Source organism: Paramisgurnus dabryanus, chromosome 23, assembly GCF_030506205.2.
Source record: "Paramisgurnus dabryanus chromosome 23, PD_genome_1.1, whole genome shotgun sequence".
Classification (NCBI taxonomy): Eukaryota; Metazoa; Chordata; class Actinopteri; order Cypriniformes; family Cobitidae; genus Paramisgurnus; species Paramisgurnus dabryanus.
The window spans coordinates 2,501,451-2,528,116 of NC_133359.1; the positions used below are offsets into that span (position 1 = coordinate 2,501,451).

The following is a 26,666-nucleotide window of genomic DNA, read 5'->3' on the forward strand; positions in this document are numbered from 1 at the left end:
AGATTCTCAGGGTTTACAATGACCTGAAGTGAGTGAATGATGACACAAGCGTTTCTTTACTTCAGTGGTGATTTTACTTTCAGGAAACGTGCGGCCTGTAAATCCAGCGGCGGATCACACAAGTACAAGAGTTCCTCTAAAGATCTAAAGCCTCCTGATCTCTGGATCCATCACGAGCGTCTGGAGCTTAAACCCATGGACAAATCACCTGAGCCCAACCCAGTGATGACCGAGACGCCCATCCCTCGTACTGCTCAGGACCCGCCCGCTGATCCTTCACACCAGAGACGAGGTGAATACATCACTAAATACAGACATATAGATGGGGATGAATGAATGGATAAACAGAAAGACAGACAGACAGAGATAGATGGATTGACAGACTGAAAGACAGACAGATGGATATGAGACATATAGATAGACAGAGATGAAGGGATAGACAGGAAGACAGACAAACAGATAGACAGGGATGGCTATAGAAAGACAGACAGATAGATATAGATGGATGGATAGATGGAAAGATAGATTACTATAGATGCTGTATGAACAGATATTTTGTGTCATTACTGTCATAAGTATCTGGTGTATTTTATATGATGTGTGTTTGTGTGTGTGTGTGTGTGTGTGTGTGTGTGTGTGTGTGTGTGTGTGTGTGTGTGTGTGTGTGTGTGTGTGTGTGTGTGTGTGTGTGTGTGTGTTGTAGGTCATGAGGTAGAGGAGAGTGTGTCCACTGTGGTCGGCCGGAGGGGAGTGAGACCCAAAATAATGATGCCATTTGACTCTCAGCCACCCCAGCGTGAGTTCACATCAAACCCTGAACACAGATCCACATTCACTGAGTTTCAAATTAATGATTTTCATATTTATACTCCAGAATTATCACAAAATTACAGTTGTTTAATATTTGATAAAACAACTGATTACTTAATACCGGTTTATACTGTAAATCAACACAGCCCATAATAGTCAGATTCAACACTGAATGTCCTCAATGTAAAATACATTCCCCAAAACTCCAGTTCTGTTCATAGTTTTGCCATTATTCTCTTTCATTACATTATTACTGTAATCCAAATCATGAATGTACATCTGTTTCGTCTTCTGTCATGTTCAAAAACCATTGTGTGTGTGTGATTCCTCTCTCAGCTGTTATTAGCGCTCACCCCATTCATTCCCTCGACCATCTTCATCATCATCATCATCACTATCATCTTCCACCACGTGGGTATCTTCATCACCAGATCAGTCTGAGAGCTCCTGCCACCCCGAACCCTTACATAGACAGATATCCCTCTACAGGTGAGAGTCACCCCCTACAGGCGGGACTGGGATTTACCATTACACAAGAATAGAGTTAAAATCATCAAAAATCATAGGACACGTACACACCTCTATGACATCTTTGTGTGAGGAACAGGAGTTCTCAGCCAATTCAAAGTTCACACTTTAATTTGGGGCAACATTTATTATGTGTGTGTGTGTGTGTGCAGAATCTGTACCGGAACCTCTGGTTGCCCCCAGTCAGCCCACCAGCACAGCTGAACCCCAAAAGGCAGAGTCTGTGATCAAAGAGGAAGACCCACCCAGCATCAACCCATCGACGGCTCACGTTCGGCCGACACACCCGCTCAAGAGCTTCGCCGTACCGACAGTGACCGTCTCTGCTCACAACCCCCCCACATATGAGACGACCCTGCCCAGCACCCCTCTACTGGCCCAATCGGGTCTGTGTCCTCTTCATCTGTCTTGCATCCGAGTTATATTCTTTAGTTACGTAATCTCATATTCCACAATGTTTTGTTGTTCGTTTTAGTTCCTGGTGTTAAAACTGCATCTATCGGGACACTGAATCGAGCACGTGCACCAATGGCAGTAACGGTACCCAGTGCTCCTGACCAATCAGAAACAAGCAAGATGTTGACACAGGCCGATTTGGTGAGTGCCGTAATTTAAGAGTGTATATTTTTGAGAATCCTTCATTATGAAACGTCAGGATCATAGACTGTAAAATAAAGATGGATGACGTGTCTCCATAGACTTACATTTGCAAAAAATAAAGCCAAAATATCTCATTTGTAGCCAGAGTCTGCGCTGTAGTGATTGTGAGGTGGAGTGATATCAAGGCCCCACCCATATTCCGCTTGACTCTGTCACAAATCAAGTCATCACCTTCTCTTTAATAGCTTTTATTAACTAACTTAAAGGGGTCATAGTATGAAAATCTGAACCTATTAATGTTTAAGTGCTATTGGGTGCCAGTGCGTCTATCAACCATAGACTGTAAAAAAAGATGGATGGCGCGACTTCGCCTATCTCCCAGTAACTTAGTTTTGGTAAACCATTCTCTGTAAGGTTGTGAAAAGTGGCAATTGAAATTTGGCTCCCCTTGTGATGTCAGAAGGGGATAATACCAGCCCTTCATCTGCACTATCTAACCACGGCACTGCAATTTAGAGCAAATAGAGAGAGAAAAAAATGATTGACAGCACCTTTGTGTTTTAATTTCAACAAACTACCATTATAGCGATCAGTGTTTGCATTTCATCAGCTCATTTGCATTTTAAAGGACACACCCCACAAACGGCACATGTTTGCTCACACCTACAAAGTGGCAATTTTAACATTTTATAATAAATTATCTATGGGGTATTTTGAGCTAAAACTTCACCTATGTGCTCTGGGGACACCAAAGATTTATTTGACATCTTTAAAAAAATCTCATCATATGACCCCTTTAAACTAGAGGATGACACGGGAGTGGATTTTCACTCCTGTCCCGTCCCACTCCCATAGAAATAAATCTTGTCCCGTCCCACTCCCAGACCAAAGTTTAAAAAATAATCCCATCCCATCCCGCTCCTGGTAAATTGACTCCCACTCCCATCCCGCTCCTGTTTAAACTGACTCCCGCTCCTGTATCGCTCCCATATATTTTTTTCTTCAACTAGTGTTAAGTTCATACAAAGAATTTGATTTAATCTGCTCTCCATCCTGTTTTGGACCAGCTGCTGAGCCGGTTTCTAGATTTTCTCCAGAAAATGGAATACAGCAAATAAAAGAAAAACAATACATAGTTCACTCCATGTCTACAATAGTTTAATAAACCCAAAGTCTGGAGTCCAGAACACAAGAACCAGACGAATAATTGGATTATGGGTGTTTAATTCACAGTTGCAGTATGGGCATAAAACCTTCCATTAATATGCACTTAAGTATCTGTGTTTTTGTGGTTCTGCAACAACAAATAATAAACAAGAATAAAAGTTTTATGAAAGAACATTAATATACATTTGTTTAAATAACCAGCATTAACAGCTGTAATTAAGTTCAAAATATGCAAAAATATACAAGATACCGCAAAATGGTTTCATATGTTCTAAAATGTGACTAGCACATGTATCAGATAACACATACGTGTCGTCCCAAACCAATAAGACCTTCATTCATCTTTGGGACACAAATTAAGATCTTTTTGATGAAATCTGAGAGCGTTCATAAAGTTGGGTATCATAGTTTTATTACGATCCCGGTCCCGTCCACTCCCGCTGACATTTTTTCCTGTCCCGTCCCAATCCCGTGATTAATAGTGATTTTGTTCCCGATCCCACGGGAATCCCGCGGGACCCGTGGGACCCGCGGGATTCCCGAAAAAATGTCAGCCTCTACTTTAAACCAAACTTGTAAGACAAACGAAGACTTAAAAGTACATCAACATGATTTGCTGGGTCATATTTCGCTCACACGATGGTGGAATGTAAATTAAATTAAATTATGTTAATTAAATTTTTTATGTTTTAATTTTGCCTTTCTTACCGTGGTTTCACACCAGCCACGTTTGAGGCGTCAAATTCACGTCTAGTTTGCCACATTTTGAGTTTACTCGCTTCATTTGCATGTGAAAGTCGGGCGTGAAATTTTAGTCATCGAGACATTCACGCAGAAATTCGCATCATGGGAGGGGCTTCTGGGACTGCGCTCGCTTCCTGTAATCACGTCACTACTAGAGCAAGCTCCTGATTGGTTAACACAGCGCGTTTTTCAGCGAAAGTCCAAATTTTTCAATTCGCGAACTAGACGCGTGATTGAGGCTGAATCGCATCTGCCGCCTCCAGACGCATGTCAACGTGTCTTTACATTGACTTAACATTGAAATCACTCGCGCTTGACGCCTCTGCCGCGGCTGGTGTGAACGCAGCATTAACCATTTTAATTCATTTTTATTGTCCTAATGTGTGATTTTGTTCATATACATTATAAATAAATGCCGGGATGTTTCAGTCCATGTTTGGTTAAGACCAACTGTTGGTTTTGTGACAAAAATATATTCAAATTTTTCATTATATATTATTAAAATTGTTTAAACTATTTGCTTTTTTCCCATTTTTTTCTGCTTTAACTCACCTTCGGCTTATATGACCAATTAATGTGATTAATTTAATCGATTATCTAATTTTAATTAACAAATTATTACACAAAATGTACTGAACTGATAATTGCACGTGCTTTGCTTTCTAAAACATCTCACTTTTAAACGGCATGATTTTGTTTTGTTGTAGGTTTCGCTGTAGCCTTTTTCTCTGTTCCTCTCGGTTTTCCTCTTTGTTCATTTGTCTGCCGTTTTCCCCCTTGGCGTCCTGCATCCCTCATTTCCTGTAACTCTAACATGGCTGGTTTGGCACGTCTCTCTCTCTCTCTCTCTCTCTCTCTCTCTCTCTCTCTCTCTCTCTCTCTCTCTCTCTCTCTCTCTCTCTCTCCTCCTCCTCTCAGACGTATGAGACGGATGAGCTGTCAGAAGAAATGGCTCACCTGGAGGGTTTGATGAAGGATCTGAACGCCATCACCACAGCCTGAAGCACAGCAAATCTCAAACACACTCCCAGCTTAACCCTGTCCTCAGGAACAACAAGACCAGTTTTAATAAACGCTGATCTCAGATCAGCTTAAGGAATGACAAAATCATCAATGTGACTGGAAATGGAGCATCATGTTTTCCGTCCCGCGTGGAGAAAGAAATAATGAGCAGTGGACTCAATGCTGTTTTCTAATCTCAGATGCGTTCTGCACAGAAAAGCTTTTTAAATGTTTATTTTTGGGATTGTATTCACATACTTCATATTTTTAGCGTTTATGTACATTATCATCTTTTTTGTTGCTCAATTTTACACATTGGGTCTCATTCAGGATGAACAGCGAAGTTGTTTGTTAAACCATTGTTTGGTAAATCGTTTACAAAAGTATTTATGATCAATTTGCATATTCATTACATAGTGTCGCATTAAAGTTAATGTATGAATGTGTTGCCTTCTTCCTGAATGAGTTCTGTTTGTTTATAAGTTACACCATAAACATGTTGAGTATCATCTGAGATTCATCGTTGGAGAAGATTTTCTGTTATGACGTTTCTTCAGTAAAGAGAGACACCAGTAGCATTTAAGATCCATCACAACAGATGAATGGGAGATGCCACATTGACGTGCTGAAGGGTCGGCTCTGAATCTTAAAATTAAAGTGACGCTAATGTTCGGTGCTTCAGTATCTCCTCAAAAACAAGGACCGTCAAATTTGGTTCCTTGCGTGAATGCAACAAGACTCAGATTTTTCTACTTTGAGTGAGATTAATAAAAAGGAACTGCAAATATTTGAATACTTTGTACACTCCCAAAAAAAGGACAATTTTATATATATATATATATATATATATATTCATGTTTGGATTTGTTTTTTTATATGAAGACAACACATTGCTTTGTAAACATTTTCCATGTAAGTTATGACGGCGCGAATGGTTAAATATCCTGCATTGTGTTTTCACCCAGCAAACCTCTTCTCCCAAAGAATGACCCGAGAAAATATGGACGAACAACGCCTTGCTCGTGTACAGTTTGAATGTCAATGTGACTGTAATGAGTTCTGCTTATGAATAAAGTGATTGTTTGTGTTTACAATAATGGGAGAAGATATAAAAAAAGTCAAAGAATCATGTCAAAACTGTCATTTGCACTTTTTATATGGATTTAAAATCGCTGATGCCATGTGAAATATGAACCTATTTTATGTAACAATGATGTCACGAGTAAACAGCTGGTTTTAAAGACATTGTTGTTGGTTTGTGTGGGTGTTTATTTCACTTTCATAAGAAAATCATGATAATTTACTCACCCCCATCCAAGATGTTTATGGTTTTCTTTGTTCAGTCGAGAAGAAATTTAAGTTTTTCTTCCTCTCAAAGTGAAAGCTATGCTGTCTGTTTCTAATGTTAATCAATGGCCAAAAATCATTAATTTGTCTTGACTGATTAACTTTTATAACTGCAAAAAGGTTTAATGTATCTTTATGTAAACTATACATTATAAGACTATGCATGCAGTATTGAAAAACATAAAAAGCACTGTTTATTTGTATGCTTGTTATATTAATTCTTTGGACAATTGCTCATAATTTGTTATTATTTATTGTTTTCTATTACTGACCATTTACTTGTATTTAAAATTCATTATATATATATATATATATATACACTCACCTAAAGGATTAATAGGAACACCTGTTCAATTTCGCATTAATGCAATTATCTAATCAACCAATCACATGGCAGTTGCTTCAATGCATTTAGGGGTGTGGCCGGGTCAAGACAATCTCCTGAACTCCAAACTGAATGTCAGAATGGGAAAGAAAGGTGATTTAAGCAATTTTGAGCATGGCGTTGTTGGTGCCAGACGGCCAGTCTGAGTATTTCACAATCTGCTCAGTTACTGGAATTTTCACGCACAACCATTTCTAGGGTTTACAAAGAATGGTGTGAAAAGGGAAAAACATCCAGTATGTGAAAGTCCTGTGGGTGAAAATGCCTTGTTGATGCTAGAGGTCAAAGGAGAATGGGCCGACTGATTCAAGCTGATAAAAGAGCAACTTTGACTGAAATAACCACTCGTTACAACCGAGGTATGCAGCAAAGCATTTGTGAAGCCACAACACGCACAACCTTGAGGCGGATGGGCTACAACAGCAGAAGACCCCACCAGGTACCACTCATCTCCACTACAAATAAGAAAAAGAGGCTACAATTTGCACAAGGTATTTGCAACAAAATTGGACAGTTGAAGACTGGAAAAATGTTGCCTGGTCTGATGAGTCTCGATTTCTGTTGAGACAACCAGACGGTAGAGTCAGAATATGGCGTAAACAGAATGAGAACATGGATCCATCATGCAGGCTGGTGCTGGTGGTGTAATGGTGTGAGGGATGTTTTCTTGGCACACTTTAGGCCACTTAGCGCCAATTGGGCATTGTTTAAATGCCACGGCCTACCTGAGCATTGTTTCTGACCATGTCCATCCCTTTATGACCACCATGTACTCATCCTCTGATGGCTACTTCCAGCAGGATAATGCTCCATGTCACAAAGCTCGAATCATTTCAAATTGGTTTTTTGAACATGACAATATACATGCCCCTGTCCCCCTCACTTTTAAGATGCCAGCTACGCTCCTGATTGCAAGTAAAATTGGTAAGGTTGTGATTAAAATGATAATTGACAGGAGCTGCGATGTAATCACAATATACATTGTATCTTAAATCTTGCATTTGAAACATTGTCTACATGTTTTGTAATAGCAGTCTATAATCTGCATGCAGAACAGTCAAATACACAAACACACAGATGTGTTAATCAAAAAACTTTATTGTTCAAAAAAGTGTTTAGGTACTCATGCGGTTAATTTATGTTTAGGTGATCTTGATCGACAAAATCATGTAACCCTTTGTGTGTCATTTGTTTCCTGCATGAGATGATTTTTCATTGCAAACCATTTCTGTGTTTCAATGCCAGTTTTTTTTTTATTAAGGCAAATTTTAACTTTTGCTGTTTTAACATTTTCATCTGTATCATAAAAAGTAAATTTCATTCACAGGGGAGAAAAAGTAACAATGGAAATAAACTTTAAAGAACTTCATAAACTACATTAAACAAACCAGACTTGAAAACTTTAACCACATCAAACCTTCAGTCTTACAATAAAGACAAACATGCTCAAGTTCTCTGCGTCCATCAAGATTCAGAGCGAATAATTCAAATCAACTTCACACACGGCCACATCCTCACCAAAACAAATATATACATATATGTTCTGGGAGTGTGTTCATTACTTTTGGCACTAATAAGGAATGTGTCTCATGATTTTATCATCTTATAAATAATATAACAGGAATGTTGCTTAAATCATGAGACACATTATTTTCAGATTATTTACCTTATCTTAAACCCTTAATATGCCATAAACCTTCATATACAAACAGAATTGACTGAATTTGGAAACATCAGGAGGACTCAATGTACCACTATAAGGGAAATGTTAAATTACTTTAATATACAGCATAACCATTCTCAAAAATAGGACACCAGAAAATGTCTGCACTCGTACAAATATACAAACACACCAATGAAGATTTCAACTTCATACCTTCGGTTTCAAAACAATAAAAGAGCAAAAATCCCAATAGTAGTGCCGCCTGTGCAGTCCACGTACTGAACCGAGACCAAAGCTGATGAGCATGTGCGGCGTCTGACATCATTGCTGGGCTTTGGGTTAACTTATGTGTGCACTCTGATTTGGGATCCGCGTGCATCCTGGTTTTAGTTCGTCTGGAAGGAGCTCTGGGCGGCGGTGGTGGCGGCCGTAGCCGCTGCGGTCTGGAAGGTGCGGTTCGTAAGGACGCCCTGGGAAAACTCCTGCTGTGCCTTCTGGAAGCTGGCGCCTGTCCGGCGGTAGTGAGAATGAACCTGAAAATAATCACCGAAAATATCCGTAAATACAGGTAGAACGGTAATCCGAAGATCGAACGGAAGTTCATATGGAGCCACTCACCATCTTCAGCAGAACCACAGACATCGCAGCGCAGACGGAGAAGAACGCGGCCACCACAAGCATGATGGCACCCACCGCTGGGTTAACACCCACCACTGATATAGCAGAAATCCAACCACTGACATCAAAACAGAAGATTAAGACATATTTTACACTTTGTTACATCAAGTATTCAACAAAAAATGTAAATATATTGTTTAGGATATCCTAAGCATGAAGACTAGGGGAACTGTGGTTCTAAAATAATACCAATACATAAAATGTAATCAAATTTATGGTCAAAAAGCTCACCACTAGTGCAAAAAATGTAATGATATTTAATAATATTGTGTTTTTATATTAGATGGACACTGGAAAAGTTTAAGGAGAATTAGGAACAACATAAAGGTGTGTGCACACCAAAAGCGTAGCTAAAATGTGCATCACGTTAAGCCCCATTTAGACCGCCAGCAACTAGCATTGGACAAGTGATACAATTCTCATTCATTTTAGTGTAAACTTGCTGATTTCTAGCGACACGAGCAAAAGTGACCGTTGGTGACAGGAAGTGGGCGTGTCCACGAATAAGAAAGGTTTAATTTTCTGCAAATTATGAGCGATTTTTTGGAGCGACTACCAATAAGAGTGCAGCAGTGGAGCTCACGTCATCCGTCTCTCATCAGTTACTGCAGTCGACGGTTCTCGTTCGTTTATGACAACCAGAATTAGAAACGCCTCCTAACGACCTAGCTCCATTTCCATTAAAGATTTGCTAAATTTGCAAAAAAAAAACAATGTCATTTTCTAAGGGTCCACAAAAAAATTATTTTATTGCCTCGCTATAAGGTGTGTTTAACTTCATATGGCGCCAAGCAGACCATTATGCAGATGACATCAAAATACAGTGAGAGCGATTCGAAAGCATACAGAGCAGTCGACTCACGAATATTGCGGAAAATTGCAGTATTTTGATGTCATGCGCTTGTCAGTTGTTTTGGTGCCACATTAAGTAGAATTGCCTGCATTGCAAAAAAATATTTTCAAGAAAAAAAATTCTTAGTATTTTTGTCTTGTTTTCAGTAATAAATATCAAAAAATTCTTAAATTAAGATGCGTTTTCTTGATGAGCAAAACGACCCAAGAAAATAAGTCTAATATCAAATTTAAGTTATTTTGTGCATAAAACAAGCAAAAAACTGTCAATGGGGTGAGCAAAAAATCTACTGAATTCACTAAATTCAAGAAAAATTCGCTTACCCTATTGGCTGATTTTTTTTGCTTGTTTTATACACAAAATCACTTAAATTTGATATTTTAATTTTGATATTAGACTTATTTTCTTGGGTCGTTTTGCTCCTCAAGAAAAAGCATCTTAATTTAAGAATTTTAAGATATTTTTACTGAAAACAAAGACAAAAATACTAAGAAATTGTTTTCTTGAAAATCATTTTTTGCAGTGTGAAAAACCACCTCACCTGAGCGTTAAAACTTTGTGATATTTGGGCATTTATGCGAAAAGTTAATGCGAAATTCACTATTTAAATTTGCACAATTTGAAGGATAGTGGAAATGCAGCTACTGACAATGTGCACGGGTTTACGCAGGTTTGCGAATTTCAAACTTGAGCTGAATTTTTTTTTATGAAATAGTTTGGGAGAATCACGTCATTTACGTTGCCTGGGGTGAATTAGCGTCTTTGTGTTGACTTTGTATGTAGTCTTCTAGTGCAAATTAATTATTACACACACCATAAGACAAATCTGAAAAACTACAAAACAGAGAAATTTCTGCGTGAATATTTACCTGTTTCCCCATCGTGGGATCCCTACGCTCTGAATGATAAAGATGACGATTTGAGCCAAGAAAATGAAGAAGAAGAAAAAGAAGTTGAAGGAGCTGTCAGACCTGAAAATAAGAAAAATCAACATGAGATTTCTGCCAAAACTGTCAGCTGTCGGCATAAAACACTCGTCACATTTAACAAACGCTATGGTGTAGATTCATTGAGACTCACTTGAAGGCTTTATAGACGGGTCTGAACCAGCATAAGAATGAACATGGGGTGAACAAAATGAACCAGAGGATGGACAAACCGAAGTCAACACCTGCTACTGCGCTGGTGGTGAATTCTGCCAGACAGGCCAGAATGTTCAGAAAGAGCGTCACACAATGCACTGCGAACAGAAATACATCAGACGTCATCTCTTTAAAAATGTCTCCATGTTTTTAATTTACCATGAAGACTTTAAAACAAGCAATAAAATGATTCACGTGTCTGGTAAACTCACACATCCACAGGTAATACAACATTTTGCAGAGCCTCTGGTGCTCTGGTGGGATCTCCTCAGAGAAATCCTGGTAGAAGCACGGCTTGATGGGAAAACTTTTGGGAAGAGGAGGCCAGTTGTACTCTTTGCCTGAGGAGATGAAGTCTACATCAAACTGCAATCCTTTTCAGGGACCCAACCCGTATGTTAATGTGTTAGCACGTCGTTCAGGAGGTGTTACCTGTAGCAGCTCCTCTGCTCTGTAATTCTTGTTCCCGTCGATCAAGCTCGGCTGCTTTTCTCTCCAACTCCTCCTGCTGTCTGAGCAGATTGGCTTGCGCAGCTGCAGCTGTTGCCTGCGCAAACAGTTCAGTTTTTATATTTAGGCGTTTCACAATATAGAGATTGGTTGTGTTTGTGTGTTAGACGCTGACCTGCGGGCTGGGCTCCACTGACGGCTGCAGGACCGCAGGTTGAGACGGTGTGCTGGACGCCGGGACGGTCGTACCCTGACAAACAGATGAATATCATCATCATCATCATCATCTCAATAACACAGAGATACAGACTCACTCATTCTGAAGGGTTAATACTGCAAACTTTATAGATCTGAGGATAAAACTGCTTTGCTCCTGTTTTCTGATTGGTTGAGTTTTGTGATTGGTAAACTTACCGTGTTACTATCTGTGAAAGGATTGAAATGTTCAATTTGATCGATTCCAGAGTTTGTCACTTGAGTGACGGACGGATCCTGTGAGAGATCAAACACAAATGTTAGGTTTTTTTTGTACAGCAACAACATTTCATTCATTTAATTAATATTACTATAACAGTATCACGTGACCATCTTATTTAGTCACAGTGATCACACTGCAATCACAAGTCTCAGTGATGTCATCACAGAGGGGTCACGTACTCTGTGACATCACATTAAGATCAAAATGGTCAGTGGTGACATTATCACAGAAGGGTCACAATTCCTAGTAAGATCATTACAGACACGTATCAATACTTTGTAACATAATCACAAAAAGCTCACAATACTCAGTGACATCATCATAAAAGGGTTACAATTCCTAGTGAGATTGTGATATTACTGGAACAATACACTGCGACATCTTCACAGAACGGTCACAATTCCTACTGAGATTGTTACAGTAACATCACAATATACTGTGACATCATCACAGAAGAACGGTCACAATTCAAAGCAGTGAGGTCATTACAGTAACATCACAATACACTGTGACATCATCACAAGAAGCTCACCATTCTAAGTGACATTATCACAGAATGGTCACAATTCCTAGTGAGATCATTACAGTAATATCACAATATACTGTTACATAATCACAGAACAATCACAATTCCTAGTAGTGAGATTGTTACAGTAACATCACACAATATACTGTGACATCATCACAGAAGAACGGTCACAATTCCTAGTGGTGAGATCATTACAGTAACATCACAAATATCATCACAAGAAGCTTACAAGTCTAAGTGACATAATCACAGAACAATCATCGTACTTTGTAAAATCATCACAAGAAGCTCACAACACTCAGTAACATCATCACAGAGGGTCCCAATGCTCCATGACATCATCACAGAGGGTCACAATGCTCCATGACATCATCACAGAAGGGTCACAACTCCTGGTGAAATGCTCATTACAGTAACATCTCGATACAATGTGACATGACATCATCACAGAAAGGTTCTTAAGTTGTGTTTCTCAGATCATGTCTGTCAAAAGTGCATCAGATTACGGTTAATCATTAATGTGGATATATCTTACCTCTAGTGTTTATTATTAACGCTTGTTAAATCTGACCTCAGTACAGGAAGAAACGCTTATATTTACCCAATGTGGAGCAGAAGATATGTAAACTGTGTATTGAATACTGTATTGTGTAACGTCAGCAAATTACAGTGCCATGAATGTAACAACCGATTTAGCATGATGTGAATCATTCAACCTCAAAAACATTTCCAAAAGTGAAATATCAAAGTAAACAAGACATCCATCCATCCGCCCTGTGACTGACACACATGCTCTCATTCCCACAATTACAGCTGGATTACACAACCCTAAAATGAAAGGGTTAAAGGATAAAATCATATTTATAAAGCAGAGCTTATTTTACTGCCCTAAAAGGTCATAAATGTCAACATATAATACAACAAAAGATTTTTTTATTAGAACGTCACATGCACAAATGCTCTGTAGATGTGGCTCAAGTCATTCTTCAATGAGATTTCACCCACACAATGTAGAATAAATAACAAAAGTACACAAGACCCACTACAAATATTCCCTACAAAATCTAAAACTATACTAGTTGAGTCAATGCCACGTTTAATCAACATTAACCTATCCAAACCTGTAGCATCACATTTAAGTTTCAGCAGTGTGCATAATATATACACCCTAGGTAAACAACATGACTGAATGACCATAGTAATGCAAATACACGTATGACTAAAGCTATAGCAGTACATGTTGTCTAAATAATTCATGTCTACCAAAGGCAGTGATACATCTCATGATTCATTCAAATGATATTTAAAGGTGTATCAAAACGTTAAACGTGCAATTATATTTAGCCAGTAGCAACACCTGCAGTGTGCACGTGTATAATCTTTATCAAAATGCAATTGTTTTAGTGTTGGCAACTTGTTTGTTTATGAATGATCAACGAATTGAAAGTGTAAACAAATGCACTGTGACAAGCAAACCACAATGAATTGCGCTAAACCGAAACTTTAACGTGCATGTTGAAATGATCTCGTGAGCACGCACGTGTCACCAAAAACCTTAAAGAGCAAGAAGTTACAATACAAAAAAGCAGCAGTGTAATAAAGTGACACTGATATATTGTGACATCAACAGAGATGAAGGAGTGGCGCTTATAGGCCTTCTGCGCACATCCGCACCCTTCAACAACGACACAAAAACCGTCAGAATCCTAGATCAGTCACCAATCCATCCGAACCGAATCGATCTTACCCACAGCTCCACCCCCGCATCATCTGAAACCACCGAAACTTTCCATAAACTCCGGGCGAAACTCTTCTGAAGAGCTTCTCGTGTGTCCTACCTGGAAAGGATTGACGTCCACTGGGTTTTCAAACGGGTTTACTTCGAATCCCGACATTGTGTATTGGATTTATCCGCTTTTAGAGTCCGAACTGAGCGGTACCAGACCTACGAACTCCGCTGCGCTGCTGTTTCCACTCGACACTTCCGCAGTGAGTGCATGACGCGCATGCGCAGGGGAACCGCACCTGACGTAACATCAACACGTAGATAAGAAAGATGAAGCATGTGTCAAAAAGGTGTGTTTGACTTCACGTGACGCTGCAAGAACTGACAAGAGGATGACGTCAACGTACCGCGAGAGCGATTCGAAATTAGACTTCACTTTAGGTTTTATTGAATCGCTCTCGCGGTACTTTGACGTCATCCCGATATCGATGCTTGTAGAGCCGCAAGATGTCGAACACACCTAAAGTTTTATTGAGCACAGCAGAAAAGTTTTATCCTGCGATATTCAGTCTGGTACTGTGGAGAAAACAAGTCAACGGTGTGCTTTTGACAGACGTATGAGATTTTTCATGGTAAACGCAAGAAGAATATTATCTGACAGTAAGTATTCTCAGCTTTCAGGATGTGTTACTCAATGATGGACACATTTAGAGATAGCAAGGTTACAGGATGTTACAATAATACAGGATGTATCTGTCGTGGAGAAAATAGTCAACAGTATTTGTTTGACAATGATTATTTTATTTAGTTTAAACTGCCCATACGGCAAATAATAATAATAATAATTTCTTTGATCAAAAATATGTTTTAAATATATGCTACATTTTGGAGAAAGTAAAGCAAAATTAAATATATTTTTGAATTTAAAAATATATTTAGTTTTAACTTCCATGTATTAGCAAAAATCTGTATGTATTTCAGCAGCAACACATTTCTAATTTTATAACCCATACGGCAAAAATATATTTTATGGTATATATTATATATTGTAATACGTTTGTATAAAATGTATATGTATGTATAAAATATTAAATTATAAGTATATTTTTGTACTTGAATATATATTTAATTTGAACCTGTTCAAACATGAAAACAAAGTGTTCCCAAAACGATGTGAATAAGCTGTAAAATATATTTATTTATTAAATATATTTTAAAATATACAAAAAATTGCCAAATTGATGAAAAATATTTTTGTAAACATATTTCAAAATATATTTCTGCACATATATTTGAAAATATATTTAGAATTATATTTGAAAATATATATATTTTGCGGTATGGGTGGTTTTGAGTTGTACTAGAACGTATATGGTATTCTAGCAATTACAAACTAAGGCAAAAATAATAAAATAAAAATAATTAACTTTCAAATTTTATCTATTATTAATATATATTTTTAACATCCTTCAACGGCTTGTCATTGGTTGCCTGCCATGACGTCACACCCATTGACCGTCGACGTTGCAGATATGGCGGAAGTAAAAGGTCAGTTCAGTCGATGATTTACACAATTCCGTATTTATTTTACACGAAATGCAGACAAAATAAACTGAAATGTGTCAGGTTGATTTAGGAGAGATTGTGTTATCTCTCATGAGTGTATAGTTTGCACGGGGCGGTTATTTTGTGATGCGGTTTTTTGAGTGTGTAAGCATTTCTCATCTCTGTAATTTACATCCAGCCGTGCATTCATTCAAACTCTATTAAAGCACAACGTTGCGTTGTTTATATTGTCATGATGAACTTGTTTACTAGATTTTAGTAGCGTTGTCATGTTGTTTTTGCAGTGTTTCCGTTGTGCTGTGTGGTGCAGAACTATGCCTGGGGTAAAGTGGGTCTGGACAGTGAGGTTGCCCGGCTGGTGGTCGGTGGAGACCCTCAGGCGCACATAGAAGATGACAAACCTTATGCAGAGGTACCTAACGTCTCTCGATAACTAACCATTGACCAGATGACAACTTGTCTGATACCTAATTAGTCATATCCATCTATTTTGGTTAAATTTACTGTCATCATTCCAAAACTGTATTGCTGTTATATTTTGAAATATTTTGCATACATAATAAATTCAGATTTAGATCTGTTGTTTTATGACTGTCAAACAGTTTGTATATTAGCACAAGTGTCATCATTACACAGCTGAGCATTTCTTAAAGGTCAGTTTGACATTTACTTTGTCAGGCACCTATTAATAACCTAACAGCGCTCTAATCTCTCTTTAAACTCTTGTGTTGTTGTATAAATAAATATTTGTAAAAACATTTTCATTTAAAAGATAAAAGTGTGTCATGTTGCCGTTTCAGATATTTTCCCTGTTTAACTACACTTTTTTTCCACTGTCTTCACCCAAGCTTTGGATGGGCGCTCATCCCAAAGGCGATGCTCTCATTAAAGACAACAGGATATCCCAGAGGACACTGGGACAGTGGATTGCAGATGTCCCAGGATGCCTGGGGTCAAAGGTCAAGGACACATTCCATGGGGAGCTACCCTTCCTCTTCAAAGTGCTGTCTGTCAACACGGCTCTGTCCATCCAGGCACATCCCAACAGGGTGAGAATTACCTTGGTATCAGATAGTGGTACCCTAGTACTGTATGGATACCTATACCATGGTATTTACGGTAACATTTACAGAAATGTTTTTGGTACATGGCTCTTGTTGTTGATAGGAACTGGCTGCTAGACTTCATGCACAGTTTCCAGAGCATTACCCAGATAGCAACCATAAGCCTGAGATGGCCATTGCCCTTACACAGTTTGAAGGTCTTTGTGGCTTTCGGCCAGTAAAGGAAATCATGGACTTTCTCAAAAGTGAGTGCTTAATAAATTGAATAATACAAAAACATTTCCCCTGAAGATAAATAAAAGGGTAAATAATTACAATATTCGGAAGTCAACATTAGCTTAAATTTTAAACTCCTCCCCTCCAATCAACTGGCTTTTATTTAAATAGTCCACAGTGTTATATTACATAAGGAATAGAATTTTTTTGTTGAATAAAAAAGGTGTACAGTAATGAGTAATAAATATATTTTGGATAAAAAATGTCAGGTCTGATTTCATTCATTCTAATATGGAATGCCCATTGAGTTTTTTTTTTTACAGGATTTTACATTAAAATGTGTGTGTGTGTGTGTGCGTGCGTGTGTGTGTTTGTGTGTGTCAGATGTCCCAGAGTTTCGTACATTAGTCAGTAATGAAGCAGCAGAGGATCTCCAGAGCTCTGAGAACGATCCTGACCGAACATCTCACGCGCTGAAGAAATGTTTTACACGCATGATGAACTGCGAGAAGAAACTGTTCATCGATCAGCTCAACATGCTTGTTAAACGAATCTCAGAAGAAGGTGAGGGAAACAAAATGTTTCTTAACTCATTCCCCGACAGCCATTTTTTGAAAAGTTGCCCGTCAGCATTTTTTGTGATTTTCACCAAATGCCTTTCAGGAAAATTTTCTTCTAAAAATATATAAACATACAAATATATCAAATGAAAGAACAGACCCTCTGCTTTCAAACAAACAAACAAAAAAAAAAAACGGGGAAAAAAAGTTTCATCCCATCTATATTTTTTCTCTGCTTATAAACTCTTTAATGTTGGTATTTTCTTTAAAAATAATTTTTTTTGCAAAAAGCTTTAACTCATCAATGGTGGGGGAAGAGTTAACAAAACAACAATGCAAAAATAAATATGAAATCTTTTTACTTATTATTAAATTTAAGGAACTATTTATGTCATGAAAAGGATTTTTAAATGTGCTTCTTAAAAATCATTTATAGGTCACTTTCAAATGTGTCAGATCTCCTAACATCACATTATTAAGTAGCAGCTTTATTGAACAGTTCAGTCTTGTGTAATGAAACTTGTTGGATTTGTCGTTCTTTTGTTCCAGAGGCTGCAGGCAGAGACACATCCAGTAGTAATGGAGAACTGTTGCTACGGTTACATTCACAGTATCCAGGGGATATCGGATGTTTTTCCATCTACTTCCTGAACCGTATCGTGCTGCAGCCGGGCGAGGCCATGTTTCTGGGAGCTAATGAACCTCATGCCTATCTTTCTGGAGGTCAGAGGTCATCACACAACTCTACAAATAAACAAATGCTGCTGTATTACTGAATTTTCTGACGATATACCAGAGTAATATTATGTTGTTTACTAACTTAAACCAAACTTGTTAGAAAAACGAACACCGAAAAGTACATCAACATGATAAGAAATAACTAAAATTACAGAAACCATCTTTTGGGGGAAAAAATTATTTTAAGGGTAGGGTTTATGACCTATACTGCAGACAGCAACCAGGGGGCGATAAAAATGTTTTGGCTTCACTTTTCAGGACTGTGGCACCACATTACTTTTTGTGAAGGTCTTTTATATTATTGTTTTATAAAATCTGATGAAGCCAAAGCAAAACATTTAAATAATTATTTAATTAAATAAAAAATTATTTGTTCATCTAGCCATTAAACATATTTTACTACACTGCAGTATAGGTCATAAACCCTTTTACTGCTGTGAGGAACTCATTTGATTCTGTTGATACTTTTGAAAAAGCTTTTAAAAAGTTTTTAGAAAAAATAATCTTAAAAAAATGTATAAAAAATTATTTTTTAATAATTAAATCTCAGCATGAACATATCCACAGAAGTTGCCATGGTGTTAAAAACTAATAATAATAAAAAAATCTGTTTAATATTTTCAAATGATATTTTGAGATTGTTGTATGGTTGAAATATGATGAGTGCTCATAGTAATGTCATCCATCTTCTGAATTCTCCAGACTGTGTTGAATGTATGGCGTGCTCTGATAACACTGTACGTGCCGGACTGACTCCCAAATACATCGATGTGGACACCTTGTGTGAGATGCTCAATTACTGTCCCGCCCCAGTCAGTGCCAAAATCTTCCCCTGTGTGCGGGACAATTCAGACCCCTGCGTTTACATCTATGACCCACCTGTGCCCGACTTCACTGTCATGAGAATACAGGTGAATCTGTGGCAGAAATATCCTAAATCTAAGGACAAATAACTATCGTTTATAATCCAGACGTGAACTCAATCCTGTTGTTTTTATCTTTAGGTTCCTCCCTCGGTGGGTCATTACACCATAAGTGCGCTGGAGTCCGCTGGCATTCTATTGGTTATTGAAGGAGAGGCCGTCGCCACCTCTGATGCGGCCCTCTCTGACATCACTCTGAAGAGAGGATCTGTGCTTTTCGTTTCAGCCAATGAGAGCGTTTCTTTGCAGGTGACATCATTATCGGGCATGACCATGTTCCGAGCTTGCTGCTTACTGTAGGAAACGTGTGCAGAAATTCCTGTATCCATCTGTCCTGATCATAACCACCCGGTGAAACAGATTCAGAATAATATTCCCATATGTTTTTGGGTGATGTAAAATCATGTTTTGGTTAAAAAAATCCACAGCATGAAAAATAATCCCTTAGAATGACAAATACTATGATAATGTTTAAAATGCTTACTAAAAAACAAAAATAGTAGATCTAATTATGATTGAGATTCTGACATGTTTAAATATTTGTGCATGTCCTTTTGAAGTATGTAAACGCTGAATTCATGTACAACTAGTTTTATTATAGAGTCAACATGAAACCACGTTTGCAACTTATCTCGTATAATAATGATATTACGAGACAGGATTATGCATTGAGAAAGTAATTTTTGATTTCATGTTGACTTTAAAGGTCACCTAACATGGCCATTTTTCAAGATGTAATATTAGTCTCTGGTGGCCCAGAATGTAAAGTTTTAGGTTCATATCAATAGGTAATATCCTATTGATGATTTATTATACCATGCAGTGCTCTGTCACTTTAAATGCTGTAACTGTTATCTATATAGAAAAAATACATAGTTTTTAATAAGGCAATCACTTTACTTTATGATTGTGCGGTAATGAATTATGTAAAAAGAAGATTTATATGACCTAAGTGTGGTCTTTAGATGGTTGTGGGCGGAGCCTGCGCAAATTGATGTCAGTTTGCTCAAAAAACAGCTCGTCCCATGAAACTATTGATGTTTTTAGGGGATTTTAATAATTTCGATTTGTATCATTACACGGTGGTTGTGTACACACACAATTATCTTCAAACAACAAATAAAAGTGAATTTCTCATATTAGGTGACCTTTAATGCACATTAGTTCATCTCTAGGAAATGCACGGATGCATGATTTCTCCTTTTGGCCTGAAAACAGACGTTTCACAAGAATAGTTTGTCCATTAGATGTTTTTTGCATAAAGATGTAACACTTTATGCACATGCAAAAGAAAATACAAACCCATACACTACAAAAAAAATATTTTCAAGAAAAAAATTCTTGGTATTTTTGTCTTGTTTTCTGTAAAATATCTAAGATGCATTTTCTTGATAAGCAAAACGCCCCAAGAAAATAAGTCTAGTTTTTAGACCAAAAATATCAAATTTAAGTGTTTTTGTGCATAAAACAAGCAAAAAAAAAATCTGCCGATGGGGTAAGCAAATTTTTCTTGAATTTAGTGTTTAAGAAAAATGTTCACGATTTTTTTGCTTACCCCATTGGCAGATTTTTTTTGCCAGTTTTATGCACAAAATCACTTAAATTTGATATGTTTGGTTTAAAAACTAGACTTATTTTCTTGAGTCGTTTTGCCCATCAAAAAAAGCATCTTAAATTAAGAATTTTTAGATATTTTACTGAAAACAAGACAAAAATACTAAGAAAAGTTTTTCTTGAAAATTATTTTTTGCAGTGTATGAAGGACAGGAACATTTTTACTTTTACAATAAAACAGGTAAAAAGGATTTTAGACAAACTTGTCTTTTTTTAACCACAATATTACTGTTGAAGAACAAGAAGTCCTTCAGGAGAAACTCTTCCTTGAAGAAATCAAGGTACTTTTACAAAGTAATTTTATGAATTTATTTACTCACTACAATACTGTTGACTCTATAGGTTGTTATGTTTTATTACTGTAGTTTCTACTTGCACTTGCAGTTTAAAGAGCACAAAGGATGATGGGTATTTTCCTGAAGTCTGTTTATTATATTCATATCGCCCTGGTTGTGTGATTCAACTACTGTAGGTTGTGTAAACCCAAAACACTGACTTGAAAACTGAAAAACGCTGTTGTTTCAAAGGTATTTGTATATTTTAAAGAGCTGTACATTTTTTCTGGAGTATTATGGGATGAAAGCATGTTTTAAATAGGGAATGAATGAATGTGCTGGCATTTTAAATGTAATGGAGCATGTGTTTGACTGGGAAAATGTTTATGTAATCCTTAATAAATAACAGTTGTGTACTCTTACACCTGCTTATTTCTCATCTGTTTTTACAAGCCTAACTTATCAAACAGGTTTCATGGACAAGGGTTAAATGATTCATTTATTGTTGTGAGATTAATCGTTTTAGGTTTATGGGATAATAGTGTTTGCAGTTTCACTGTATATTGTCTTATCACTTATAGCATTTAAACATGGAGAAAGTCAGATTTTCATGATATGTCCCTTTTAATAAACAATAAGAATAGTTCCTTTAAAACTATACTTTATTAAGCAAATGCATTGTCTTGTTTATTAACAACTGGAGAGTTTTGTGTTTGATTTCAGCTGATCTGTATTATGGACACAAAGCTGTAATATGAATGATGCATCTCTGAAGGGAACTGTCTCAAAAAAAGTTTCGATGCTGTTTTATCTTATCTCATTGTATTTTTATCTCAGTATAATGTCTGATAAAGAGCTGTATGTTTGCAGGGTGGTAACCTCTATATGAGCGCCATCTACTGTCACAGGGTGAATCTGCACTTTTATTGATGCATATATTTTGTGCAGGTGTTTTATTTTATTTTACCTTATTTCAAAAAGCTGAAGTCAGACCACTTTTAAATCTAATTTAAAACAAAAACATCTGATGCCACATGTATGTTGCATCTTTGATCATTGTGCTTAAGATGTAGTTGTTTATTAATTCACTCATTTCAAATTTAATTGGGTCCCCAGTGCTTCTATCAACCCAGAACATATGATAAAGATCAACCCAGTAACTTAGTTTTGGTAAACCATTCTCTGCAAGCATGTGAAAAAAAGGTCATTGAAATTTGGCTCCCCTTGTGATGTCAGAAGGGGATCTTATTATAATAATACCGCTTAAAAATGTCTTGTGAAATGTCCCCTTTAAGAAAACAGAAATTGGTATCGCCCTACGGTATTTGGTGTAGGGATGCTAAACAATTAATCGCGATTAATCGTTAGCAGAATAAAAGTTTTTGTTTACATCACATATGTGTGTAAACTATGTATAATAAATATGTATATATATAAATATGAACACATTCATGTATAATAAAAAAAAAATTGTATATATTAAGTATTTATATTTATATATAATATAAATTATACACATATATACAAATGTATGTACACATGTAAAAATTTCTAAAACATATACATGCATGTGTGTACATTTATTTATACAAAGTTATAATACACAGTTCACACACATATATGATGTAAACAAAAACTTTTATTCTGCTAACGATTAATCGTGATTAATCGTTAAGCATCCCTAATTTGGTGCCTAATAGGCGATGAAAAATCATGATCGGTGTCATTTAATCTTCCTATTGTAAACTTTAGTAATCACAATAGTTTAGTTATCACAGTCTGTAATTATTCTGTATTTACATGTTAAGTAAAGCTTGCTTTCTGTTGTTATTTTTGACAAGAAATGTTATTATTTCCAAAATGTACAAATTTTACCATGACATCATATTTATTTAAATATATTTATTGATAATAAACGCAATAATATACAAATATTTAAATTCAGACAAAATGTTTCATATTAACAATCTTACTTCACCTCTTGAAGCCTATACAAGTATAAATATATGCAGTAGATAGTGTTTTTATAAAATATTACTGATCTGAGACCACCTAAATCCTACATTGTAGACTGAAGGTGGTTTTGTGAATCTTTAGTCCAAATGTTCCTCTGGTTTCTATTCCTCTGTGATGTTCAGTGCAGTTTTAAAGCGGTCAGATAAACTGCCCTCTCCTGATGATCCACCTGCTGCTTTATTGACAGCTGCAACAGCCAATGAATCCAAAGTAAAAGTGTGCTGCTCAATCTGATTGGCTGTGGGTCTCATGGCCCGGTAGAGCTTCTGCAGAGCTTGCACATCTTCTAACGCATTGTGTGCAGCATAAGAAACTCCCAGCAGGTTCTTCACCAGGTTCTCCTGCTTGAAGCTCTGAAGTCCGCTGTCTTTAAGTAGCTGTCGGGCCAGAGGAAGAGTATCCACGAATCCCGAAATCACTTTCTGGAAATCTGACCTCAGATTAAACTCATCCAGAGCTCTGGCCAACACGTGACAGTCGAACCGGCGGATGTTGTGACCCACTAGCAGAGGACATCCCAGCATCCGAAGGAAAGTTATGAAGGAAACCAGGGATTCTCGGAGGGAGTTGGTGAGCACCGGTCTGCTTTGGAGAAACAGGCGGTGTTTTCTCACCCTGAAACCCGTAACTCTGGACGCCCCGGGTTGAATGGGACAACGAGGGACCATGAAGAGATTTAAGGTGTGATCTCCACAAACTGCAGCCAGCTGGACGATATCACATGAGGGACCTGTACAAACACAAGAATCATAACGTTCAGTACTAGTAATGCTGTTTAGGGAGGGAGCTCATCATGATGCAATGCAGCGTTGTCTACTTGGGTACCTCACTAAAGTTTAAAAACCTTCTTCCCCAAACATTTACGTTTTCTGAGCCTGATACGTTTTAAGAATAAAGTTACATACCCAGGCCAGTTGTTTCTAAATCAAAGAACACGGTACAGGCTTGTTGCTGTGAGCAAATCTCCATTTCCATTAAAATTTGCCGCGTTTTGTATACTATGACTGAGACTCATGAATATTAATAAAGTTAAACGCCCCGTTGATGATGGGCTGTAGGCAGCTAGCGAATCCAAGGCATTTTATTATGAATATTAATTTACTAGGGTTCAACGGTTGGACGTTTCTGGAGGTCTGCAAATCAGCGTCACGGTGACTAATTAATATTTAGTAGGCTGACGAATGAGTGAAAAAGCATGTGCGTTTTAAAATACGTTTTTTATATACAGAATATTATATTTTTAAATGTATAAAGCGTATTTACACATGTATTAAAGTTATGTGTGGTGTTTATAATTTCTATATTTAAATTATTTAAAATATCTTAATCCTTCATTTTATTCGAAATCAGCGCTTTTATTTTGAAAAGTGACCTTCAGGGGTTTGTTCTTGTGCATGTGCTCGTGTGTAAATAACCCCATAATTTACGCTTCATCATATAAAAACACACTTCACTTCAACTCATTACATTAAATCTGCAGACGGCTTTCGCGTTTATACTTGGATTTCTGTCTCGTTTGTTTATGGTTAAGTTGCAATATTGAGTAATCGCACGTAAATTTACTCGTGTCCATCAAACCATTAAAAACCCGCAGGGTAAGTACAGCAGTTTATAAAAATCACTAACGTTATTTGAAAGATCATTTATTTATAAATCAGTAACGTAGAAATATATTTAGAAATAAGGATTGAGTTGCAAAATAAATAAATAAATTTTAAGAAATCTTACTTGTAATTATGAAAGAGTTTTATTATCAACTGATTTCAAATGATTTTCATTTGGTTAAATAAAAATCATTTGAAATCAGTTGATAATTAAATTAAATTATACCCATGTCAAATTTTTAGTAATAGGCAATTATTTATTGCATATTATATACTGCATTTTATGTTTACTGAGCTTCATTTCAAAACGTTACATGCTTAAGCTTAATATATAAAAAATAGTGCACTGTTGAATATTAAAAGTCCTGCAGCTGGTTGCAAGAAACTCTTAATAATAACTCTTTCATAATTACAAGTAAGATTTCTTAAAATGTATTTATTTATTTTGCAACTGAATCCTTATTTCTAAATATATTTCTAGGGCTAGTGCTGCATAACGAATCGCGACTAGTCATTTGCAGAATAAAAGTTTTTGTTTACATCATATTTGTGTGTGTACTGTGTATAATAGAAAAGTACAAATAAATACACACCCATGCATGTAAAGAATATATATATATATATATATATATATATATATATATATATAATATATATTTTTTTTTTCAAACGTATACATGCATGTGTGTATTTATTTATATATATATATACATTACATATACATATATATACACTCATATATATATATATATATATATATATATATACAGAATTATTACACACAGTACACACACATTTACGACGTAAAGAAAAACTTTTATTCTGCAAACGATTAGTTGTGATTAATTGTTATGCATCCCTATAGCTCATAAAAATAAAATGTTCATTATCATTGTTGATTCATGTGTATGTTTCAGAATCATGACTTCTCAGGTGAGACAGAACTTTCATCAGGATTGTGAAGCAGCCATAAACAGACAGATTTACCTGGAGCTCTACGCTTCATATGTTTACCTGTCTATGGTGAGAGAGCACAGTCGTCATCTCATATATCAGTATCAGTACTATTAAAGTCAGTGCTCATGTCTGAGATATTACATGGTGTATTAATAGAAAGATTTGTCCTCGGGTGTCATATGACCTTACGGTTCAACTGTTCGTCTCCTTAGGGGTATTATTTCGACAGGGATGACAAAGCATTGCCCAATTTTGCCAAGTTTTTCCGTGAGCAGTCCAAAGAGGAGCGAGAACATGCCGAGAAACTGATGAGCCTGCAGAACCAAAGAGGAGGACGAATCTACCTGCAGGACATTAAGGTCTCTCTCTCTTTCTCGCTCTCTCGCTCTCTCTCTCTCAATAACAGTTCAGATGAATAAGTGTTCATTGATGTGTGCAGAAGCCGGATCGGGATGAGTGGGGCAGTGGTCTGGAAGCATTGGAATGTGCTTTAGCTTTGGAAAAGAGTGTAAACGTGTCATTACTAGAACTACACAAAGTGGCAACCCAGCACAGTGATCCACATGTGAGTACACAGCACACACTTTGTAATATTCTGACATACAGTAAAATATTCATACTGTGTTTCTTTCTTACAAGCACAGGTGTGTGATTTTCTGGAGACCCATTATTTGGACGAGCAGGTGAAGTCCATTAAAGAGCTCTCTGATTGGGTGAGCAGTCTGAGGAAGATGGGCGCACCTCAGAACGGGATGGCAGAATATCTGTTTGACAGACACACTTTGGGAAAAGAATAAGATCCTTGAAGGTCTCTTTATATTCTGTTATGTGCTGATAAAAGCTATCAGCGTGCTTCTGCCAAGCATGTACAAGAGTCACAGCACTCCGTAGGTACCGCCCGAAGCCATAGATCTAGCGCCAGCATCTCAAATAGTATATAGGCCTCGTATATTGGCCAGATATTACACAAACATTTATGCAAAGACTTTATTGAGTTGCTTTCAATAAAAACTTTAAATGATTTCTGTAGT

At 36.9% G+C, this 26,666-nt stretch overlaps 5 protein-coding genes across 12 annotated transcripts in view; 3 read left to right on the forward strand and 2 right to left on the reverse strand.

Moving 5' to 3' along the window:
* The window catches only part of neo1b (neogenin 1b), a 121,080-nt gene extending 114,984 nt beyond the window's left edge, over positions 1-6,096 (forward strand). For 4 of the 6 annotated variants that reach the window (XM_065277394.1, XM_065277396.1, XM_065277397.1 and 1 more), the window contains exons 24-29: positions 84-292; positions 704-796; positions 1,147-1,299; positions 1,491-1,724; positions 1,814-1,935; positions 4,768-6,096. In XM_065277394.1, the coding sequence (XP_065133466.1) occupies positions 84-292; positions 704-796; positions 1,147-1,299; positions 1,491-1,724; positions 1,814-1,935; positions 4,768-4,851 (895 nt within the window). In that variant the 3' untranslated portion in view covers positions 4,852-6,096. Of the gene's footprint in view, positions 1-83; positions 293-703; positions 797-1,146; positions 1,300-1,490; positions 1,725-1,813; positions 1,936-4,556 lie in introns of all 6 variants that reach the window. The other 2 variants (XM_065277398.1, XM_065277399.1) reach the window with 2 other exon arrangements.
* Positions 6,097-7,663: 1,567 nt separating this feature from the next.
* On the reverse strand, positions 7,664-14,396 carry scamp2 (secretory carrier membrane protein 2). Its single transcript, XM_065277405.2, has 9 exons — positions 14,215-14,396; positions 11,784-11,861; positions 11,545-11,619; positions 11,352-11,466; positions 11,132-11,260; positions 10,858-11,017; positions 10,647-10,748; positions 8,865-8,982; positions 7,664-8,779 (listed from the first exon to the last, which is right to left on the reverse strand). The coding sequence occupies exons 1-9, from the start codon at positions 14,269-14,271 to the stop codon at positions 8,633-8,635; spliced, it is 981 nt and encodes a 326-aa protein (XP_065133477.1). The 5' UTR covers positions 14,272-14,396; the 3' UTR covers positions 7,664-8,632.
* A 215-nt stretch (positions 14,397-14,611) lies between these two features.
* mpi (mannose phosphate isomerase) lies at positions 14,612-20,308 on the forward strand. Of its 3 annotated transcripts, none has more exons than XM_065277402.2 (9): positions 14,629-14,762; positions 15,578-15,650; positions 15,953-16,080; positions 16,517-16,717; positions 16,836-16,977; positions 17,333-17,512; positions 18,058-18,231; positions 18,949-19,157; positions 19,251-20,308. In XM_065277402.2, exons 2-9 carry the CDS (start codon positions 15,599-15,601, stop codon positions 19,467-19,469), a joined length of 1,305 nt encoding a protein of 434 aa, XP_065133474.1. In that variant the 5' UTR covers positions 14,629-14,762; positions 15,578-15,598; the 3' UTR covers positions 19,470-20,308. The 3 variants fall into 3 exon arrangements, with proteins under 3 accessions (XP_065133476.1, XP_065133474.1, XP_065133472.1); XM_065277400.1 differs by having other exon boundaries at positions 14,746-14,762; positions 15,633-15,650; XM_065277404.2 differs by lacking the exon at positions 15,578-15,650 and having other exon boundaries at positions 14,612-14,762.
* Positions 20,309-22,981: 2,673 nt separating this feature from the next.
* Positions 22,982-24,077, reverse strand: plex9.2 (PML-like exon 9.2). The gene is made up of 2 exons (XM_065277267.1): positions 23,980-24,077; positions 22,982-23,804 (listed from the first exon to the last, which is right to left on the reverse strand). The coding sequence occupies exons 1-2, from the start codon at positions 24,047-24,049 to the stop codon at positions 23,176-23,178; spliced, it is 699 nt and encodes a 232-aa protein (XP_065133339.1). The 5' UTR covers positions 24,050-24,077; the 3' UTR covers positions 22,982-23,175.
* Positions 24,078-24,457: 380 nt separating this feature from the next.
* On the forward strand, positions 24,458-26,656 carry fth1b (ferritin, heavy polypeptide 1b). The gene is made up of 5 exons (XM_065277406.2): positions 24,458-24,669; positions 25,596-25,701; positions 25,848-25,994; positions 26,075-26,200; positions 26,280-26,656. Exons 2-5 carry the CDS (start codon positions 25,600-25,602, stop codon positions 26,430-26,432), a joined length of 528 nt encoding a protein of 175 aa, XP_065133478.1. The 5' UTR covers positions 24,458-24,669; positions 25,596-25,599; the 3' UTR covers positions 26,433-26,656.
* The last annotated feature ends 10 nt before the right edge of the window (positions 26,657-26,666 follow it).

Coding starts and splice junctions, on each gene's coding strand:
- scamp2 (XM_065277405.2), bottom strand. CDS start 14,271: ATGTCGGGATTCGAAGTAAACCCGTTTGAAAACCCAGTGGACGTCAAT. Junction 11,862..14,214: donor TGGACGTCAATCCTTTCCAG/GTAGGACACACG, acceptor GATCTCTCACAG/GATCCGTCCGTCACTCAAGT. Junction 8,780..8,864: donor CTGTGGTTCTGCTGAAGATG/GTGAGTGGCTCC, acceptor GATTATTTTCAG/GTTCATTCTCACTACCGCCG.
- mpi (XM_065277402.2), top strand. CDS start 15,599: ATGACGTCACACCCATTGACCGTCGACGTTGCAGATATGGCGGAAGTA. Junction 17,513..18,057: donor TAAACGAATCTCAGAAGAAG/GTGAGGGAAACA, acceptor CTTTTGTTCCAG/AGGCTGCAGGCAGAGACACA. Junction 18,232..18,948: donor TCATGCCTATCTTTCTGGAG/GTCAGAGGTCAT, acceptor TGAATTCTCCAG/ACTGTGTTGAATGTATGGCG.
- plex9.2 (XM_065277267.1), bottom strand. CDS start 24,049: ATGGAAATGGAGATTTGCTCACAGCAACAAGCCTGTACCGTGTTCTTT. Junction 23,805..23,979: donor TTTAGAAACAACTGGCCTGG/GTATGTAACTTT, acceptor GTGTTTGTACAG/GTCCCTCATGTGATATCGTC.
- fth1b (XM_065277406.2), top strand. CDS start 25,600: ATGACTTCTCAGGTGAGACAGAACTTTCATCAGGATTGTGAAGCAGCC. Junction 25,702..25,847: donor CATATGTTTACCTGTCTATG/GTGAGAGAGCAC, acceptor TCGTCTCCTTAG/GGGTATTATTTCGACAGGGA. Junction 26,201..26,279: donor CCCAGCACAGTGATCCACAT/GTGAGTACACAG, acceptor TTACAAGCACAG/GTGTGTGATTTTCTGGAGAC.